Source organism: Macaca mulatta, chromosome 9 (genome assembly GCF_049350105.2).
Source record: "Macaca mulatta isolate MMU2019108-1 chromosome 9, T2T-MMU8v2.0, whole genome shotgun sequence".
NCBI classification, from domain to species: Eukaryota; Metazoa; Chordata; class Mammalia; order Primates; family Cercopithecidae; genus Macaca; species Macaca mulatta.
This window is the reverse complement of record NC_133414.1, coordinates 7,470,961-7,493,369: the sequence shown is the minus strand read 5'-3', so window position 1 is coordinate 7,493,369 and position 22,409 is coordinate 7,470,961. Positions and strand designations below refer to the sequence as shown.

General features: G+C 47.2%; 1 protein-coding gene across 13 annotated transcripts in view; it reads right to left on the bottom strand.

Annotated features, from left to right (window-relative positions):
- FBH1 (F-box DNA helicase 1) overlaps positions 1–22,409 on the bottom strand; it is a 48,647-nt gene that overhangs the window by 7,872 nt on the left and 18,366 nt on the right. For all 13 annotated transcript variants that reach the window (XM_077945682.1, XM_077945681.1, XM_077945692.1 and 10 more), the window contains 16 exons: positions 21,838–21,968; positions 21,601–21,736; positions 19,488–19,678; positions 16,494–16,586; positions 16,061–16,152; positions 14,761–14,929; positions 13,882–14,104; positions 12,538–12,625; positions 12,369–12,455; positions 11,568–11,704; positions 8,401–8,500; positions 8,189–8,310; positions 6,078–6,153; positions 5,268–5,465; positions 4,301–4,426; positions 2,241–2,347 (listed from right to left, as the gene is read on the bottom strand). In XM_077945682.1, the coding sequence (XP_077801808.1) occupies positions 2,241–2,347; positions 4,301–4,426; positions 5,268–5,465; positions 6,078–6,153; positions 8,189–8,310; positions 8,401–8,500; positions 11,568–11,704; positions 12,369–12,455; positions 12,538–12,625; positions 13,882–14,104; positions 14,761–14,929; positions 16,061–16,152; positions 16,494–16,586; positions 19,488–19,678; positions 21,601–21,736; positions 21,838–21,968 (2,076 nt within the window). The remainder of the gene's footprint in view (positions 1–2,240; positions 2,348–4,300; positions 4,427–5,267; positions 5,466–6,077; positions 6,154–8,188; positions 8,311–8,400; positions 8,501–11,567; positions 11,705–12,368; positions 12,456–12,537; positions 12,626–13,881; positions 14,105–14,760; positions 14,930–16,060; positions 16,153–16,493; positions 16,587–19,487; positions 19,679–21,600; positions 21,737–21,837; positions 21,969–22,409) is intronic.

Here is a 22,409-nt window from a genome sequence, read left to right as displayed (position 1 = left end):
CTTTAAACCAGAGGTCAGCAAAGTACACATGGGCCACATCCAAACAATGCCCGTTTCTGTGAATCCATTTTATTGGAACACAGCCACACTTGTTCGCTAATGTACTGTCAACAGGGACTCTCGCATTACAGCAGCGGGGCTGGGTAGCTGCAACAGAGATCATGTGACTTACACAGCCTGAAATCTTTGCTGCCTGGCCCTTTGCAGAAAAGTCTACAGACGATCCATGTGCCAGTAAAGATGCAACCAAAGAAAAAGGGCTTCAGTTCTAAGCTCTGACACTTAAGCTGTTGCACTCAGTGAAGCCCAGGTAAAAAGCTGCTTTGGGAAAAATGCATCAGATTTCAAATTCTGGAAACATTCCTATGGCCAAGTCAGTCTACCTAACAGAGGCCTGGAGGAAAAATGACAAAGGAGACACAAAAAATGTGATAAATATGCAAGCTAATCAGTTTTATGCAAGAAGCTTCTGCCCTCTGATGAGTCATTGTAGAGTATTTATTTGCAAAGCTTCTCCCTTTTAAGTTTTGATATTATCTTCCTCAAAAATGTGAAGAGAAATCCTATTTGTTCACTTTCTTGTCCGTCTCCCCACCTGGATGGGCTCTATGAGGGCAGGAATTTCCCTGCCCACTGTTATGCCCCAGTACCCAGAAAGGTGCTTGGCAAGTGTTAGGCCCTCGATAAATATTCCATTATGAGCATCAGGGATCTACTACACTTAATACCTCTGAGAGTTGAATATCATTTACTCAAAAGTGGTGACCGCCCACCCTGCCTGCACCCTGTGGTTCAACCCCAGAGCACGTACGGCAGTACGGCATGGCTCACCCCATGACAGTAGGCAATATGGAACTGAGAATAAACCATCCTGCTACACACAATCTTTGTTTTGGAGACAGCTAAGCAAGAAAGAGTATTTATATTAACTTTTACACTTAAGTTTTAGGTTTCAGGCTTAAATATCTTGGGTTCAGGGAGAGATGGACTAAGTAGTAACTATTAGCTCAAATTTCTGTTCTAGTTTCTGACGGGTTGAAAAGACTAAATGGTTTATACTCCAGCTGTTTAGGCAGAAAAAGAGATAAAAATAAGTAGAGTGTGAGAAGGTGGTGTGTGGGAAGGGTAAAGAGTGAGTGCTGACCAGCTCACTTTTCCACATGTCTGTGACAAAGGCCAGGTACCTGAACACTTACTCTCCCCGGCAACGATGTGTTCTTCTGGAAAGTCTATTGGTAGCAGCAGCAGATGCCATTTCAAAACGGACTAGAGTGAGAGGGAGGAAGGCTGGGTGCACAAAACCTTCCTGGCATTTTTTCCCTATGAATATTGAGTATAGGGGCCAAGCAAGGTGGCTAACACCTGTAACTCCAGCACTTTGGGAGGCTGAGGCAGAAGGATCACGTTAGCCAGGAGTTCGAGATCAGCCTGGGCAATATAGCAAGAACCCATCTCTAGAAAAAAAATTAAAAACTAGTCAGGTGTGGTGGCATGCGCCTGTAGTCCCAGTGACTCAGGAGGCTGAGGTAAGATAATCACTTAAGCCCAGGAGTTTGACGAGGTTACAGTGAGTGATGACTGTGCCACTGCACTCCAGCCTGGGTGACACAGTGAGATCCTGTCTCAGACCAAAAAAAAAAAAAAAAAAAAGAACTAATTGAGTAAGGGAGAAATTAAGAAATACATGACCACTGCCGGTATCTTTTTTTTGAGACAGAGTCTCGCTCTGTCGCCCAGGTTAGAATGCAGTGACGCCATCTTGGGTCCCTGCAACCTCTGCCTCCCAGGTTCAAGTGATTCTCCTGCCTCAGCCTCCCGAGTAGCTGGAATTACAAATGCACACCACCACACCTGGCTAATTTTTGTATTTTTAGTAGAGAAGGGGTTTCACCATGTTGGCCAGGCTGGTCTCAAACCCCTGACCTCAAGTGATCCGCCCGCCTCAGCCTCTCAAAGTGCTGGGATTACAGGCGTGAGCCACTGTGCCTGGCCCACTGCTGGTATCTTAAACAGAGTTTTTTAAACTGAATTAGGAAATGACTTAGAAAAGAACCACATTTTTGTTTCCTTGGTTAGAACACTTCTTATACTGGTCGTCGGCCTTTGCACATGCAAGCAGCGTTTCTCTTCCAACCCAGGATCCTGATCCGAAGGCCTCTGAAGGCTCCAGGTCAGCCCCTCATGCAGACTAAATAACATTCAATGGCATCAAGTTAGCTCATGCTGCCCGTTCCACTTACCCCAGCCAAAGTCAAAATGTTTTCCAATGATTTGGTCATGATGAGACGCTTCTTGGCTCGAGTTACTGCAACATACAGTAAATTCCATTCATCCTCAGAAAATGACTCTAAACAAAGTAAAGGGGAAAAAATTCAACTAAAAAGCCTTACAAAAGCTTACAAAACCTTATGTCTCATCTAAATGTTTACTAGCCCCCATCCATTCCCTGCAGAAAACCACTCAACATTTGTTGGCTGTAAATACAAAATTTTCCTACAAATGCCAGTTCCAAAAACAAACCAAATCCCAGCAGACTAGTGGCACAAAATACTGGGTTTTATTTAGTCCTGCTACGTAAATCCTGGGAATGTGTTAATTGGTTATTCGACACCCACAATGTGCCAGATGGCTGTTTACAGTCATTATGCCAGTTCTCACAAAAAACCCATGAGACAGCTGGGGAAACCGAGGCTTAGACAGGTTAAGTCACTCCTACAAACAAGACCTTGGCTAATCAAGGGCCTGGGAGCTGGACCGAGTCTGCTTGTCTCCTTCCATTTCTTTACACTGCCTCTGGACTACCAGACTCCCATTTGGAAATGCCTGACACTGTCACGGGACAACAAGGAAGACACACAGGTGTGCTGTGTGCTGTGTGTCTGTGCTGCCCAACCGCACATCTCATCTCCCATCTCGATTCACCACACAATGGCAGGAACTCAACAAAGAGCAGCAGATCCAACAGCGTGCAAAAAGCTGCGGAACTGTACACTTTGGATGGGGGGGTTGTGTGGCATGTAAATTACATGTTCCCCAAAAAATTACATTTGTAAACATGTAAACCAGAAGGGCGAAAAAGGTGGTACTATAGTAAACTTCTCCATGGCCGCCTCCCTTCCTCTCTCCACTCCAAATCATGTTCTATATTCGCCAGCAGTCACGAATGCTGTGGTTTCCATTTTCAGCATGCCAATGTGTGCTAGGCCCCAAATTTCCAACCTACAGTTAACAGACAGCTTTGTTTGTTTGTACATAAATTTCAAACGGTTTTATCCTAAGATTTAAAATCAAAGCAAAAGCACTGATGCTCAGAGTACAAATTTATTACAAAGCAGCCTTGAGTACAAATTTATTACAAAGCAGACAAGGCCAGGCACGGTGGCTCACACCTATAATCCCAGCACTTTGGGAGGCCGAGGCGGGTGGATCACCTGAGGTCAGGAGATCGAGACCAGCCTGGCCAACGTGGCGAAACCCCGTCTCTACTAAAAAACAAAAATTAGCCGGGCATGGTGGCACGCGCCTGTAGTCCCAACTACTCTGAGGCAGGAGAATCGCTTGAACCCGGAAGGTGGACATTGCAGTGAGCCGAGATCGTACCACTGCGCTTCAGCCTGGGTGACAGAGTGAGACTCCATCTCAAAATAATAATAACAACAACAATAGCAACAACAACAACAAAGCAGACAAATGTCTGTGGTGGCTCACGCCTGCAATCCCAACACTTTGGGAGGCTGATGTGGGAGGATTGCTTGAGCCCAGGAGTTTGAGACCAGCCTGAGCAACATAGTGAGACCCCCGTCTGTACCAAAAAAACAAAAAACAAAAAAAAAACAGACAAATGATACAGAATGCTTACTACTTCTCCTTTTGTGACTTTCTTATCTCTTTAATAAATGAAGAGGAATTAATTAAAGGAATTACTTGGTAAGCAAGTAAACTATACGTTAAAGCTTTCATGAGGCTGGAGACTCAAAGCCTGATGGTGAAAAACCTGGAGCTGAGAGCAGCGTGGGGCTCACAGGTGGAGCTGAGAGCAGCGCGGGGCTCACAGGGCCACCACAAACATCATCACCCCCACGCAGCCCCCAGAGGGGTGCGCCTTGGGGAAGTTTTGTTTTTTAAAAAACCACAGTATAAGAATCAAAAGTTTAAGACTAGGAGGTGTTTTGTGGTTTTGTTTTTCCAGAAGTGCCCTACCAGGAGGCCACAGCATCCAACAAACAACAAGGCAGTGAAAAGGAACAATTCAGTCACCACTCACTACAACAGCACCTGACACTACCCGGCCACCTCTTACCAACTCTGAAGTGGGGAAGCTGGGGCAGGTTATGCCGGGCACAAGGCACTTTCACAAAATCATCCAAAACATGCACAGTGTCAAACTCCAGACCTTTGGCTTTGTGCACAGTGCCCAGAATGTACTCTAGGATAAAAACACAGCACACGTTAGACGGGGCTTCCAAGGCAAAGAAACGAGATGACAAAAACATACATGCTTCCCACTTGACTCTGAACTCGAACAGTTCTTGCCTAAGTGCAGTTTTGTGGGAAAAGGGGGAAAGAGGAAACAACTGTTGGGAACAGAAAAAAGAAAAAGACGAGGAGAGAAGTTGAAAATTAGTTGCAGGAGTTAGTGCCTCTCAGAATCACACCCCAGAGGCCAGAGTGGCTCTACCCACCCTCTGGATCTAACACATGAAGGGACAGAGCCCAGAAAAGGGCTGCACGGCTTGCCTGACATTACACGTGGCAGACCTGGGACTAGAAAATCCCATTCTACGGGCTTGAAAGTAGAACAGAAATAAAGAGCCCCTGAGGAAGAACCAGAACCCTGCTCCCCTCTCCCTTAAGCAATAAAGCCATCTTTGCTCAAAGATATTTCACACAGGGAAGAAAACAGCAGAAGAGGCCAGGCGCGGTGGCTCACATCTGTAATTCCAGCACTTTGGGAGGTCGAGGTGGGTGGATTACCTGAGGTTGGGAGTTCGAGACCAGCCTGGCCAACATGGCGAGACTCCATCTCTACTAAAAATACAAAAACTAGCCAGGCGTGGTGGCGGGCGCCTGTAGTCCCAGCTCCTCAGGAGGCTGAGGCAGAAGAATTGCTTGAACCCAGGAGGGGGACACTGCAGTGAGCCAAGATCATGCCACTGCACTCCAGCCTGGGCAACAGAGCAAGACTCTGTCTCAAAACAAAAAAAAACAGCAGCAGACCATCTGCTCCTCCTCTTAGGGGGAAGGTAAAAACCAACTGTTTCCCTTACCTGCAAAGTCCAAATCTTCTATATGGCATTTTTCTATCCTTTGCACCAGCTCTGGAATCCTGATGTTATACTTTTCAACAACTGCAATCTTGGCTTCGAGCTCCTTGTCCTCAGCAGCGGTCACATACCTCTTGAAGCCACTAAAGCCTTCTTTGTGCACCCATCTTCTGATAAATCTGTCTTTAATGACGAGGTTTTCTAAGGAGAACACACGCACAGGTTAAGGTGACACAAGCTCCACTCACAGATGGTGGCAGGTACTGCACGTTCCTAAGCAGCCGCACAAGAGCGGACGGTCTTAAAGTGGGGAGACCCAGGTTCCAGGCCTGACTGCATCACTAACTCGCTGTGTGTCCCTGGGCAAGTCAGTGCAGTGCGGTGGCCTCTCCGTCTCCGACTGAGGAGCAAAACCCTAGGCTCAAGATCCTCACCTACTTCACAGGGATTTGAAATAGCGCAGTCAACAGGAAAAGAAAAGCGCTCTAGAAATGTCTGACACTATCACTTGGGGCCCACGTGGAAGTGTACAACGTATAAAGTGGCCCAGGCAGACAGAAAGATGCAGGGGAAGACAGCCTATGGGACCAGTGTTGGAAAGAGACTGAGGCTCCTGTGGGGAGGATCTGGAAAAGTCTGTCAGTATCTATGAAAACAGGAGGCCTGAGGCACCCCCCTCTTCATGGGAAGAGAGCTCTAGCTCTCCCTTCTCTGGAGGGAAACGAGTCCCTGACTCAGACCGGGCCTGCTTCTTTCTCGTCCCTGTCCCTTGGGTGCTTCCTTCCAATGCACCAAGGCCAGGCGGGTACTCACGTTTCCTCCGTTCTTCCTCTGGCTGAAGAAGGATCCAAATATCAATGATTCTGTCCAATCCAAATGATTTAATCCCCTGAAAAAGTTTTTTGGTGGGATTTTTGTTTTTTTGTTGTGTTTTGTTTTGCTTGTTGTTGCTTTAACAAAACAAAATAAAGCAAATACAGGGATGGGGTTTTGAAATGAGATGGTTTCTTGGAAATGGATCTTGAGTTACACCCAAAGCACAGGCGGCAAGCAGGAAACTTCATGAAGCAGAAAGCGCGAGGCTGCCACGTGGCCTGAACACTCCCAGGGACCACATTCTAAGATACCGCTGCTACCTCAAACTCCTCCTACTCTTTCTAAAAAGGCAAGATCTATAGCTGCACGCTGCTTTCGCATCAATAAAAAGGCAAGTTAAGCACCTTCCAGGAACATGAGACGATTCTAAAGAATGCAAACGGTGCCTGAATACAAAGTGCTTGGCATGCACATTTACCACTGTTTCTTGTGAGAAAAGAACTACAGGCTGGGCACGGTGGCTCACACCTGTAATCCCCGCATTTTGGGAGGCTGAGGTGGGTGGATTACTTGAGGCCAGGAGTTCAAGACCAGCCTGGCCAACATAGTGAAACCCGCCTCTACCAAAAATACAAAAATTAGCCGGGTGTGGTGGCAGACACCTATAGTCTTAGCTAGTCAGGAGGCCAAGGCACGAGAATCTCTCAAACTGGGAGGTGGAGGTTACAGCGAACCGAGATCCCGCCATCGCACTCCAGCCTGGGTGACAGAGCAAGACTCTGTCTCAAAAAAAAAGAAACTACAGAATGTCTCTAGGTCCAGATTCTTCTACATTTTAACAGGTCAGCTCCTGGAGGAGACAGCCTGACTGTGCCCTGTTTAGCCCAGATCTACGCTAAGCACTGGCTGGGCTCTGGCACTCACACAGCACCAGGCCCCATACAGAAGACAGATACGACCAGGGCCTCACACTCCAAGGGCTTGACATCTTTTAGGGAGGGACACGTAAAACACTCACATAAAACAGCGGGCAGAATAACACAGTTGACATTATAACCCACAATCAGATGTGTGGTCACGTGTAATGACACATGGTACAGGTGATAAGTGGATTTAAGAGAGGTAGAGAGAACCACTCGCTTTACATCATGCCAGTGTGGATGATATTCCAAAAATACTACTCTCTTACAACAATGACTATGGCTAAATTATGTTATTATTTACCACACCAAATACTACAAGGTCATTAAAACAGTAATGAAGGAAAATATGCCTATGTGTTGAGTGAAAAACAGCATCCATTTCTAGGTACCCTATACTTGCAATTATGCAAAAATACACATCTATAAGGACAAAGACAAAAATAGCAAACATGAGAACTATAATATGAAATACTGGGATTATGTGTTCTTTTTTAGGTTCCAAAATTTCTATACCATTGTTATATAGTCTTTATAAATAAACTTAAAACATCTTTTGATTAGGATTCATTGCTATATTCATTGAGTGCCTAATACATAGTAGGCTCTTGAAAACATTTCCATAAATGAATGAGGGAATATCTTTTTGTCAAATAACTTTGCTTCAGGGTTAAAAATGCTGTAAACATGCCACTGAATCCTTCTAACTCCCTGTGAAACAGGTAAGGCAAGGCATTATTTTACCTCAGAGTGGAGAGAATGAGGCACACAGAAGCTGTGACTTGCCCCCAGCCACACGCGGTTAGTGACCAGTCAGAACTAGAGCCTAGGTGTGTACTCCGCGTGTTGTCAGCTCAGCTGTTCTCACACTAACGACAACACACAACCAGAAAAGCTTCCAGTAACCCGCGGCCTCACTGGCATTGTCAAGGGAAGAAGGGCATTCATTGTTTAAAGAGTGGAAACTAAGGTCCCCAGCCCTTCTTGTGTCTGCCTTTCCAGGAATGTTTCACTGTCATAATCGGAATGGCCTGGGATACAGACCAGCCATGGTGCAGCCCGGTGGAAAGAGTCAAAAACCCAAATGCTTTCTTGCATGATAATCCCAATGAGGGCGAACATTTTCACTGGGTATGTTCATCTACAACGTTTCTGTGCATCAAGTGGTCAACAGAAATGTACTCTTACCCCAATCAAATGTATCCTTGAAGGGACTTCCCCTTCCGTCACCCGTACGGCCTCATCAAACACGTTGGCGTTGGTCCGGGACAACAAGGCCACTTGCCCCTTTGCGTCACCTCTAATGCCACCTTTAGGGAGAGAGCGCAAACTCTATGGCAAATCGAAATAAAGACGAAAACTTTTGTAACATAAAAGAGAAAAGTAACTCAAAGCCTTACTCTGATGGTTTCCTCCAACCAAAGTCTTTTTCCTGACTCTCTTGCAAACATCCAAGATAGTAGCTCCCACATAAGCTATTTCAACACCAAACCGAAAACTCTGGAAAACAGCAAGACAGAGGGAGTCAGACGCCCGCCCTGCGGTGTGTCCGTGCGTTTCCATCACTGCCACCACAGCCCAGGCAGGCCAGACCCGACAAGTTCTTCCTGACCCCCCGCACGGAAAGCGAACTTCACGGGCTCACTTTCTAGGCCCTTCACAACCCGGCAGTCTTTATTTTCCGTTATTCTCAACACAAATAGTAAAGTTTTCTTTTAAGCAAATCTACCCTTTTCTCCAAATCAAATCTAGTGAAGTCTAAATCATACAAAAGATTAAGATAGGGTAAGGAGGGCTTCTCCCCTTGCCTTTGAGATCCCTCTCCACACTACCTTTAAAACCACTGCCCTGCACCAACCAGCCATGGCAGAAGCACTAGCACCTGCACATTGCCCACGCTGCCCTGCCTCAGCCCACGCTGCTTTCTGTCTGACTTGCATCTACCAAAGTCACTTCCTAACCTTCAAAACTCAGCCCAAGACCCTGCTTCCTTCACCCCTCCAGCTGACAAGATATCATTCTTCCCTACACTCAGAGTGTGTATGGCCTGTTTTCATGCACACACAACTTCAGGTGCTTTGGTGAATAGCAAATGAAAACTAGACTTTAAACAAACACTACTTTGTTACTATAAAACTACTCTGAGTGAACCATAACTGAAATTATAACATAAATATCCATGAGTTCATATTTAGATAAATGATTGAATATTTAAATAGATGGGATAGAAGAAACAAATCTCCTTTGCAGAAGAATTCCAAATAATTTATGAAGATTCGTGGACACTTACTCCTTGAGTGTATAGAGACTTCCTTCCAAAGCATCCAGTAGGGAAAGGATGAAAAAAAAGAGGAACTCTACAGTGGAGAAACCTGACAAACACTACATCAGCCAGGTGGTCAAGGTCAACCTCAAGTCATGAGCCATGGTGACAGCATGCACCTCGACAGCATGTGATGAAAATGGAGCTTCACCTCTGTGGTCTTCCTCCCAGAACCCAGAACTCTAGCCTAACCATGAGAAAAGACATTAGACAAATCCCAGCACAGGGGCAGCCTACAAATGCCTAACTGGAACTTCTGGAAACTGTGAAAGTCACATCAGAAATAGAGAAAGTCTGAGCAACTGTCATAGCCAAGAAGAGCCTCATGACACATGGCTACATGTAATGTGGGATCCTGGATGGGATCCTGAAGTCACAAAAGACATTATTTCAAAACTAAGGAAATGCAAATGAACCATGGACTTCAGCCTATTAATAATGTATCAATGTTGGTTCATTATCGTGACAAGTGTTCCACATGAATATAAGACGATAAAATGTTAGTAATGGGAAACTGAGTACAGGACATATGAGAACTCTCCTCTCGATTTTTCTGGAAATCTGAAACTATTCTAAAAAAATATTGTCTATTAAAAGAACAAAACACTTCTGCACTGATGCTACCCTAAATCACCACAGCAGCAGGAGCTCAAGGGAAGCGTAACAGAGGCAACTACGGAACTTTCAATAACATCACAAAACACAGCACAGTTGATACTTTCATCCAAGTGAGACATCTCTTCTTTTTTTTTTAAGAGACGGAGTCTTGCTCTGTCGCCCAGGCTGGAGTGCAGTGGCGCGATCTCGGCTCACTGCAAGCTCCACCTCCCAGGTTCGCGCCATTCTCCTGCCTCAGTCTCTGGAGTAGCTGGGACTACAGGCGCCCGCCACAGCACCCAGCTAATTTTTTATATTTTTAGTAGAGACAGGGTTTCACCATGTTAGCCAGGATGGTCTCGATCTCCTGACCTCATGATCCGCCTGCCTCGGCCTCCCAAAGTGCTGGGATTACAGGCGTGAGCCACCATGCCCAGCTGAGACATCTCTTCTAAGTAGAAATGAGTTTCTTAAAAGCAGTGGTTCTCAAACTTCTGGTCTCAGGATGCTTCACAATTAAAAATCACACTTAAAAAGCCTCCAAAGAGCTTTTATTTACGTGAGCTCTATCTATCTATATTTATCATATTAGAAATTTTAATTCATTTAAAAATAACGATTCAAAACTATTTTTTTTTAAAGACAGAGTCTCACTGTGTCGCCCAGGCTGGAGTACAATGGTGCAATCTCGGCTCACTGCAACCTCTACCTCCTGGGTTCAAGTGATTCTCCTGCCTCAGCCTCTCGAGTAGCTGACACTACAGGCGTGAGCCACCACGCCTGGCTAATTTTTGTATTTTTAGTAGAGACAGGGTTTTACCATGTTGGCCAGGCTGGTATTGAACTCCTGACCTCAAGTGATCTGTCCTTCTTGGCCTCCCAAAATGCTGGGATTACAGGCATAAGCCACCATGCCCAGCCAAAAGCCTCTTATGTGACGACATAAAGAACATATTTTTTGAAATATATTTCCCAGAACAAAGAAAAAAATTCACCAAGAAGAATGGCACCATGTTCCATTTTTGCAAATCTCTTCAATGCCTGGCGTAACAGAAGACTGCTGGCTTCCTGTGTTCACATCTGCATTGTCTGCTGTGATATGCTGTCTTGGTTGACACACATGAAGAAAATTCAACCCCACGCAGACATGTGATTGGAAAGGAAGGCGCGCATAATAAACTTTTCGCATAATCGAGGACACTGTGAGTTGTCATGTTCATTATGGGAGAGTTTGCCAAAATTTTAATTTCACTTGAAAGCAAAGATGTTATTTTTGACAACAAACACTGTCAGTTATTTTCCCTGAAGTCGCAGCTTGTTTCATTCGTCTTTGAAAAAGTGCCAAATACACAAGTCTGAACAACCAGCGCTGGTCTAACAACTGTTCTAAGTACAAACATACAAGGCGGCAGCAGCCGTCAGTTCACAGTTCAGCCGCAGCAGCTCTTCCTCAGATGACCGCTGTGCACGCACCTCTTATGAAAACAGTCTGACTTGGCAGACCCCGAGAACCACACTTTGAGAACCACTACTTAGAAGCAAGGATTTGCTAGCTCTGGTGAGCCTGGCATACCACCTTGCACAGGGCCCAGCACGTAAGACACTGGGAGGGAGAAGAAATGGCTCCGATGCAGAGCGTGCACTTACCTGCGTGAGATAGAAGACGTGGGTGTGGGGCACTGTGAACAGGGCGTTGACCGCACCCCGGAAGGTATAGATCTGCTGGTGCGGGTCCCCTACAAAGATTTTCCCACATGGCTGAGACAGAACTATGTTCATGATAGCTGTAACCAATGAGAGGAAAAGTGAGAAACCTTGAGGCCTCCACCCCAGGCAGCAAAAAGAAAAGGACAAAACACTTCCGTGAAGCTAAGCCAGGGCACCCTGGACCTCAAGGTCGCCTTTTCCTGCAGGACAGGCACACTCCATCAAAAGCAGCTATTTTATAATGGACAAAACAAACAGTTTCTGGTCCTAGGAATGCAGATTATGTTTCGCCCTGGATGAACTGTTGGAACCTAAGAAAACAACACAGGCAAATCTAAGATGAGGCAAATTGTCTTTAATGTTACAGCACTCGAAACTGACCTACAAAGTCAGACTCATTAACACTGTCTGTTCTCTCTTAGCCACTTGAGAAACAAACAACACAAGCTTTTCCCTCTCAATGGACGATCTCTTCCCACTGAGCATGAATCTAGGTCCCTATCGTCTGCGGGTCTACAACTTGGCCAACATGTTAAGAATAACCTAAGTAAAACCTATGGTGACAGAGAAATCTGCTTGGGTGAGGGCAAGGGGCAGCTTGAAATCCTAAGGTGATTAAGAAGATCCTCTTCTTTATCACAAATAAGAATAATCAACTTAGTTCACACAGGTGTCCTCTTACATAATCATAGTGCTGTTTCTACGTATTTGAGACTACTGATGTCCTGAACAGCGTATCACCTGGTGTGCAGTCCTGAGCCTCATCCACAAAGATGGCGTCAAAAGAGGCCAGCAAAGGCTTACTCAGCTGCCAGAGTTTCAAGTAGCCTAAAATAAGGAGAGAGGCAGGAGTTGTAACTCCAGGAAGGCAGTCCCACTTGCCAGTCCCCGCCATCCGGTAGCTGCCTACCGTCATGAGTCATCTGGTACGCCTCTTCTGTGCACTCCCCCAGCTTCCGCATGTTATCCCAGAGGCGGCTTGCTTCAAGGACACCATTCTAGGAAGGAAGGTATATGGTAACCCAGAGTTTGAGACCCTGGCAAAGGCAGCACCCTGCAGTCACACTTTCAATTCCTATACAGCAGTGGAGCCAGGGCATCATCACAGAAGGGGGACCGCAGGCACCTCCCTAACCTCCTGGGTCTCCTCAACAGCCTCTCCACGCCACAGAGGGTCTCCAGTGCTGAGACAGGAAGCAGCCGGGCCATGCCACGCCCATGACAGGGCAGAGGTCACAACAGTTAGGTGAACCAGAAAAGGCCAAATTGTTTTTCTAGATTTATGACTGATTCTTAATTCATAAAAACAATGGCAAATGAAAAAGACTTGATAAAAATAAGAAACAGACTTTCCCACTAGCAAAATCTACTCCATAGAACCAATAACCCAAGAAAATCAGAAGAGAGATTCCAGCCTTCAGTCAAGATCAGACTTGAGGTCCAGAAACCCCAGTGACAAGCTCTTATAAACTCAGGCAGGTCGTTCCATGTCTGCCTTCTCGTTAAATGGGAGGACTATTCTGAGGCTTAAGTGAGATGGTCACCGGTATCCTCCACAGGAGAAAATATCCAACAATTCACAGCCATCCCCATGGGCCCACAGCCTCACCCTCCCACCCTCAACCTCCTACGAACAGCTCTGAAAAAGTGAAAGAAGAAATAATGCTGTCCCATACTCCCTGTTTTCCCATCCTCAGATCCCAAACACTTCCCATTTCCCCCATCCTCAGATCCCGAACACTTCCCCTGTTCCCCATCCTCAGATCCCTAACACTTCCCGTTTCCCCCATCCTCAGATCCCTAACACTTCCCACTTCCCCCATCCTCAGATCCCTAACACTTCCCGTTTCCCCATCCTCAGATCCCTAACACTTCCTCTATTCCCCTATCCTCAGATCCCTAACACTTTCCGTTTCCCCATCCTCAGATCCCTAACACTTCCCATTTCCCCCATCCTCAGATCCCTAACACTTCCCGTTTCCCCATCCTCAGATCCCCAACACTTCCCGTTTCCCCCATCCTCAGATCCCTAACACTTTCCGTTTCCCCCATCCTCAGATCCCTAACACTTCCCGTTTCCCCATCCTCAGATCCCTAACACTTCCCATTTCCCCCATCCTCAGATCCCTAATACTTCCTCTATTCCCCTATCCTCAGATCCCTAACACTTTCCGTTTCCCCATCTTCAGATCCCTAACACTTCCTGTTTCCCCCATTCTCAGATCCCTAACACTTCATACACTTAGACACTCACCAGTTTTTCACTCTGCTCAACCATGACTCTCTGTCCTTGGCTGTTCTTACACCAAATAGGCACGTGATCAATGGTCAGCTCTTCGTCAGCGGAGGCAAAGAAGTTCTCCAGAGTCTTACACACGAGCTTGGCTCTTATGAATCCACCCTTCCCTTCAGCAAGGACGGAGTTGACCATGAAAGGTGTTAACTTGAAGAGATTCAACTTCTTCTTCGACTGGTACCTGCAATACCCATCCCCAATGAACAGCATGTGGCTTTCCTGGCTCGGTGCTATTTAACATCTCCTCCACTCTAACGTCACCAGGAGGTAGCTTCAAGTGCCACGCACAGGCGAGACCAAATGTTTTAAAGCAAGAAAGTTCTGCATGGTCCTTTTCTGACTGGAAACCGCTTTCAGGACTCCCATGTACCAAACCAGAAGAGGAACCAGCTTACAGCAGACACTGCTATTCCACCATGAAGCTGGGCTCCAGGAGGTCCCCAGAGGGACACTCGGAGTTCCCTGATGCCTCTACATCCAGGAGACCTGAGGCAAGTGTGCCTCGGACAAGTCTTCCTCACTCCCTTCCAAGGAAAGCCTACAACTGATCAGGATTTGTGAGACTGAACTTTAAGCGAGTAATTCTGACTTTCTGTGCCTCAGTTCCATGACAACACCCCTCTCGGCAAGACGGCATTATATGTAAACAATATGTTGCTACAGGATAAAAGTACAAAAGACTAAACCTATGTTTTTATTTCCTGCCTGTAAGTGGAGACAACAGCGCTACACTTCTCAGGGTCACTGTGGTGTAAGTTCACATGTAATCGTCAGGGGAAAACAGTAAGACGCGGCCGTGCCAGCAGCAACGGCGCCACTAGTGACAGCAGTACTCACTTCCGCCCTATGTGCCCGTAGGCCATGGAATGGAAGGTTTTGCAGATGACGTTGCTGGGGAAGACGCGTTCGGCCTGCTTTGCGATGCTCTTGTTGAACGTCACATACAGAAACCTGCTCTGAGACCACTTCTCTGCGTACTTGACCAGGGTTGAGGTCTTCCCAGTACCTGGGGAAGCCAGGAGGAAAGGAGGTGACCCTCTGACCAGACAAGACATGCCCAGGGATCCCCAATCAGGCCTTGTCCAGGCTTATCACACCTCTGTCTTGACAGCAGGACAGTGACAAGTTTTTCAGTGCTGATAAAAGTAGTGCCACAAAAAGAGCAGCAGATTCGAAGCTGGGTGAAGGCGGGCTGGGATCTCAGCTCAGGTAGGCTCCAGCCTAGGGACAAAGGACAGGCGGACCCCTTGACCTCATGAGCTTCAGTTTGCTTCTCAGAAATAAGTGGGTATCCCTTAGAGGTAGGGTTCCTGAGGGCAAAAATGCCCCTCAGGACAGGAGGCGAGGGTTAGGGAGGGGAAAGCATGTCTCCGGAGAGAGGCAAGTCCAGCTTTGAATTCTGCCTCCACCACGAATCCACTTATTCAACCTGGGGCAAGGCTCTCTGTGCTTCAATTTCTTCCTCTATAAAATAAGAATAACTAAGCAACCTCATGGAATGCTATCAGGATCAGCACCATGCCAGGCACAATGCAGGCATTTAATACATTGTCGTTGTTGTTAGCAGGGTATTTAGCCACAAAAGGAGCAGGAAGGGATTACAGGTAGAAAAAAATAGCAAATAGCATGAGCAAAGGCTGTGATGAAAGAATAAGCAAGTACTTCAGGAGGCTGTAAGTGGATCGGTGTGGCTGACTGAGGCAGGATAATTGTAGATAATATATTTATGAATATACGTTAAAACTGAATCCAAGGCAGACCCTCTAGACGTCACCCCACAAAACTAGGGAGTTACTGAAACCCTGGGCTGGAGATGAACATGCCCTCCCTCTCCAGAAGCCGTCAGTGCCTCAGCAAACATCACAATGCTGGGCTCAATCCTGGGGGCATCTACCCCACCAACTAACTGCTGTGAACGACCCGTCAACAGGAATTCTACTGTGGATGTTCATGGAGTGGTCCGGGGAAGCAAGGATTCCTTGGTCAATTGCTTTTGAGATTGATTATTTGATCTGTTATCAAATGGTTAGTTGGATGACCTATCAGAGCAAAGATGCCCTGGCGGGTAGCGGGAAGGGGCTGTAGGGAGAAAAGGCGGAAAACCACCGCCTGGGGAGCCTGATGTGGGCGCCCTCACCTGCAAACGCCATGATTTTCACCACCTGGAGAGGTTCCATCTTATGATTCAGAATCAGCTGTTGTTCATGCGTAAGTTGGATGGTTTTCTTGCTATAATCATGACAGAAGAGAAATGAGAAAAACAGAAAGACATGAAAAGTCCAGGGGATGGATAGGCTGTCCAAAAACCAAACAGACAAATACGATATACAAAAGCTGACCAGAAAAAGGCCTCCCCTTACGGGAATAAAAATGTTCTAAAGCTAGATTATAATGCTGACGCACACTCAGGCAATTTCACTGAATTGCACTCTTAGGATGGGTGAATTTTACGCAATGCACATTATGCCTCAATGACGTTGCTAAAGTGAAGCGAAACATCTCCCTCCCTAAGTATAAGGAAGAGTCAAGGACAGAAGACAAAACACATGCTGACCGACATATACACATACCCTGGCCAGACAGATGGCTCCTCTTTAACTTTTGTGGCCTGAGTGCAGGAATTCTCCTGAAGATATAGGCAATAGAAAATGTTGTAGTGAATCCTACCAGAAAAAAAAGGAGATTTAGAAAGTTTCAAATTCAAGTCACAATCTGTATCTTATTTTTCCTCAGATGGATTTAAACTCCTTCCCATTTCTAAAAAGAAAATACCTACCACCATTTAATGGAAAAAAGAAAGAAAAGGGTTTAAATATATCTGTGGCTGGCAAAGCACTCTCAGATAACAGTCCTGGGAAAGGTGTAGTTTCTGTGTGTATCACCAAGACGAGGAAGAGACCAGGACAGGCTCTTCAGGGAATGACGGGCACCAGCGGTGACTTTAAGAGCTAAACAACCAGAAGAGCTGTAAGGACCAGTGGAAGGCAAAGGGAAACACTGCTCCTAGCACTGAGACTCTTGTTTGAATGATACTCACTATACCTGCGGATAAAAACACCAGCCTCTTTCTAAACCTCAGTGGCTCTGCTGTCTACTTCTTATGACATGACATTGCTTTAGAAGCATGAACGCATTCTATCTTTTAAGGTCCCAAGAAAAGGGACTACGCTACGGATAACAAGATCTGATTACTAAGGACCTGAAAACAACAGCCTCCAAGTCACCAAGAGGGACCAAAGATGACAAAGTTCAATCAGCAGAGGCACAGGACATTGTCAGACTCGTCAGACTCAGCTGGCACATGCCATTCCAAAGCCTCTCCAAATCTCCTCTCGACTGTGGGGGAGACCAGGGGGTGAGCCTGGACTCACTCCCCCAACAATCGAGTGCACTGCTCCCCACCCCCAGAGCGAGAAGAGCCTGTCTCCAAGCCTCGACCTCTCCAATGCAACAAATACCTTTAATAATCCAACATTTCAGATGTGATTATATTATCTCCCAGAAAAAACAGGAAGACACATAGAAACGCAACAAAGATCAACATACATACTGCCATGGACTGAAGTGCGTCCCTTGAAAGTCCCGTGTTGAAGCGCTACCCAATGTGGTGTGTGCAATAAGGAAGTAGTTAATGTTAGGTGAGAGTACAAGGGCAGGGCCCTGATCCAGAGGCATTAGGGTCCTCCTAAGAGGAGATGCCAGAGTGTTCTCTCCACCCTGTGGGGATGCGGCAAGAAGGCAGCCATCAGCAAACTCTTGGACACTTCTGGGGAATCTTGTTCCCTCCTGGTACCTTGCCACTGATGCCTGGGCACCCGTCACTCCCCTGGTGCCACCAGCCACCTTCCTCTCGGGGCTTGCAACTTCCAGAGGCCAGTCTCCCTGGAGAAGGCACCCCCTCCCCCGCCCCACTCCCGACGGTTTCTGCTTCTCCAGGATGGCTGCACAGTCGAGCTACCTGTCCCCATCACTCCAACTCAGGGACAAGGCCCTCCCCAGCTGCCCAGCACACCCTGAGTTTTAGTCTACATTTTTTTTTTTTTTAAGAGCCTCACTCTGTCGCTCAGGTTGGAGTACAGTGGAATGATCTCGTCTCACTGCAGGCTCTGCCTCCTGGGTTCAAGTGATTTTCGTGCCTTAGCCTCCCGAGTAACCGGGGAATAGAGACACGCACCACCAAAAATTTCCGGCTAATTTTTTTTTTTTTTTTTAAGACGGAGTCTCACTCTGTCGCCCAGGCTGGAGTGCGGTGGCCAGATCTCGGCTCACTGCAAGCTCCGCCTCCTGGGTTTACGCCATTCTCCTGCCTCAGCCTCCCGAGTAGCTGGGACTACAGGCGCCCGCCACCTCGCCTGGCTAGTTTTTTTGTATTTTTTAGTAGAGACAGGGTTTCACCGTGTTAGCTAGGATGATCTCGATCTCCTGACCTCGTGATCCGCCCGCCTCGGCCTCCCAAAGTGCTGGGATTACAGGCTTGAGCCCAACGCGCCCGGCCTAATTTTTGTATTTTTAATAGAGATGGGGTTTCTCCTTGGTGGCCAGGCTGGTCTTTAGCTCCTGGCCTCAAGCGAACTGCCTGCCTCGCCTCCCAAAGTGCTGGATTACAGGTGTGAGCCACCGAGCCTGGCTTTATTCTACCTTCTAATCCGGGCCTATAAGATCCCTCAAGTGCTCCTGTCCGTCCTTCACAATCTTGTGTTCCCTCCCACCCTTGCCATACTGCACTTTTTCTCTTCCTCACATGTCCCAAGTTCATTCCCATCTTCAGGCCCTTAAGGCATCTACACCTTCTCCTAAACTGCTCTCCCCACAGTTGTGAAACGGCGGCTCCTCCTCCACACTCAGGTTTCACTCAGACACTACCTGCTCAGAGAAGCTTTTTCCACCCCTCTAAAGCAGCATTCCCCCCATAGCACTCTGTTCTAGTTTCTCTGCAGTGCTCATTACTCACTAAAATGCCTTTTCACACATTCACTTACACAGGACCTGTCTTCCCTCACTAGATCAGGAATCTGCTCTAAGCTGTGGACTGGCTCGTGGACAACTATCGGACATGCACAGGTGTTCAGTGTTTGTCAGATGCACACGACTCCCCAGGCACTCCCCACCCTGCTGAGGAAACCATCGGGGCCCCTGTGAATCAGCAGCCCACACGCAACAGCCTCTCCCACGTGATAAGAGGGACGAGTCTTCTCCATCCCACAAGTGGGAAACGGAGGAAGCAGAGCCTAACATTTTCCTAGGGAAGCGAGGCCACAGGTGAATAAGGAAGGCTTCTCTTGGCGAGGGGCTTCCCCTAAGGCTGCAGGACCCATGATGGTAAAATCGGCCTTGGTGGTATCTTGCAGCCATCTAGAACTGTACGTTCATAACGCACTCTTACCAGCCTTTCCACATCAAACTCTCCACCCCTGGCTCCTGCAGAAGATGACACTGAGGTGGAGCAGGGTGGGTCCCACAGCCTGCCGCCTGCTAATACCGCTAAGTGGCAGGGCTGGACCTGCTGCCGCATCTGGGACTCTCCCGTTATCACAGCATCCCCTCCCCTCCTCCCGGGGCATTACCTATTGCTGATGTTAATCCCCTTCTCCCTCATGGCGTAGAGAAGCACGGCTATGCAGTACAGGGTCTCGGTGACATCTGGCATGGTCACCGTGGAGCTGGGTCTCCGGAGGCAGAAGAGCAGTTGCTGGATGTCATTCACACTGCTGGAGAGGAGCACCACAGCCGCCACCAGGGCCCAGACGTTGACACCCTGCAAGCCAGGTGCACAGGGAAGGAGGGACAGCCCAAACACAGGCCATGGTTAATACGAATCACAGCAGGAAGGAGCCGAGCCGGGGGTCCAGCTGCTGGCTACAGACTGTCTGGATTGAATCCAAATTTTCCAAGTGGTATTTGGGAAACAGAGGAGCCCTTCCGTTCGCCCTGGACTCCTTCTCATCACTTTTGGATTTGAGATCTTAGTTTTCTTTAATTAAATAACATGGATGAAGTATCTAACATAGAACCTTGGATAGAGAGACAGTCTAAAAATATGAGCTCCCTGTCATCTCACCACCCTACTCTCCAGGCCACGGGGGCTCTCAGGCCCATAACGTTTGGCGGGGCCAGAGAAAAACAGCCAGCAGGGGGCGCCCACCCAAGAGGCAAGAGAGACGCAGACACAGGAGAGGGCTGCTCGCAGGCTGTAGGGGAAATAAAGTCTGGCAATTCTCCAGCATGATGGTGTTAACTTGCTATTTATTATTAGTAATAACTTTTCATGGTAAGTTAAATAAATATGAAATTACGGAAAGTTTATTCTGTGAAGACAGCATGCTCCTCTTAGCAATGTCTCCATAAATGTTCACTTACACAGAAAGTTAATAGTGGACACAGGTTTTTTGTTTTTTTGAGATGAAGTCTCACTCTCACACAGGCTGGAGTGCAGTTGCACGATCTCAGCTCACTGCAACCTCCGCTGGCCAGGTTCAAGCAATTTTCTTGTCTCAGCCTCCAGAGTAGCCATGACTACAGGTACATGCCACCATGCTCGGCTAATTTTTTTATTTTTGGTAGAGACAGGGCTTCACCATGTTGGCCAGGCTGGTCTTGAACTCCTGACCTCAGGTGATCCACCCACCTTGGCCCCCCAAAGTGCTGGGATAACAGGTGTGAGCCACCACACCCAGCCTTTACCATTCTTAAGTTACTACAAGTCTCTGTGTTAAAGAACACATTCCGGCCGGGCGCGGTGGCTCAAGCCTGTAATCCCAGCACTTTGGGAGGCTGAGACGGGCGGATCACGAGGTCAGGAGATCGACACCATCCTGGCTAACACGGTGAAACCCCGCCTCTACTAAAAAATACAAAAAACTAGCCGGGCGAGGTGGCGGGCGCCTGTAGTCCCAGCTACTCGGGAGGCTGAGGCAGGAGAATGGCGTAAACCCGGCAGGCGGAGCTTGCAGTGAGCTGAGATCCGGCCATTGCACTCCAGCCTGGGCAACAGAGTGAGACTCCGTCTCAAAAAAAAAAAAAAAAAAAAAAAGAACACATTCCAAGAAAGGAATGTCCCATCCCCTCTCACTTCAACCATCCTATGAAAGAAGACCCACTCCACCATCATCAGCAATCATCTTCTTCAAGATAAAGAGAAATGCAGTTGCCTGGGTTCCCAGCGCTCTGTGGCCAGCAAAACACACGCAGAGGTTGCACGTAGCCTCGAAGATTAAATCTGGGAACCCCTGAACTGGAAGACGAGCAACAGGGCTGAGATTCAAGGAGACTGAGGGTTATTTCCAGCTTCTCATTACTTCATTGTGTGACTATAGCAAGACCCTTAATTTTTCTGTCCCTTTCAAATAAGCCAAGTTGTCAATAATGGGGTGGGCTGTCTTGTAAAGAAATCCTATTATTAAAAGTGTTCAGAGGCTAAATGACCACTTTTCAGAAATATTTCAGAGAGGATTCCTCAACCAAATGGGAAATCAGACTAAATGATTTTTTAAAATTTCCTCTAAATCTAAGACTCTATAATTATATGGCCTTCTATTTCTCCATTGGGAACGATGACAACATGCTTCAAAGCATTCAGAGATTAAATACAGATATTAAAAATAAATATAAAGTCATCCTCAATTGAAGCTTCCTCCAGTGAAATAAGATGCCGCCTTCTCCCGCAGCCTCCAGACCTACCCCGGCAGCAGTGTAGAGGTCAGGGAGGTGTTGCCGCACACACGCCTCAGCCTCAGGGAGGAGGGGGTGGTCCCTCAGACTCCACAGCACCCTCTCGGGATCCACACTCGGGGAGCACTTAGTGGTGGCCGTGTATCTGTAAGACATTCATGGGAGAGGCCATGAGTAGGGTGACCATAAGCACTGATGTACAAGGAAGACTTCAAAGACGCCTTCCTTACAACAGGTGAAGCTCACCGTATGAGGTTCAGCACACACAGGTCTGACTCCTTTTCTATGCCACAGTTAGACAGGATGCCGTCCACTTTGCTGACAGCTTGCTCTTCGTTCATCAGGTATCGATGGTACAGCTTCTTCCAAGGAATGAACTATGTAGTTAAAAAACAAAATAACATGAGGCAAAGGCCATTAGAAAGCAGATTAATGAGGTAGGCAGATCACCTGAGGTCAGAAGTTCGAGACCAGCCTGGCCAACATGGCAAAGCCCTGTCTTTACTGAAAAAACAATAGAAAAATTAGCCAGGCATGGTGGCATATGCCTGTAGTCCCAGCTACTCAGGAAGCTGAGGCAGGAGAATCACTTGAACCCGGGAGGCGGAGGTTACAGTAAGCCGAGATCAAGCCACTGCAGTGCACGTTAGCCTGGGTGATAGAGTAAGACTCCATCTCAGGAAAAAAAAAAAAAAAGAAAGAAAGAAAGAAAGAAAAAAAGCAGATTAAGCCACAAACATAGAGATAACCTTTTACCAGTGAAAAGCAATCACAGCTCACAATTCAAAAGCCAGGCAAATCAGCCAGAAATGGTACAG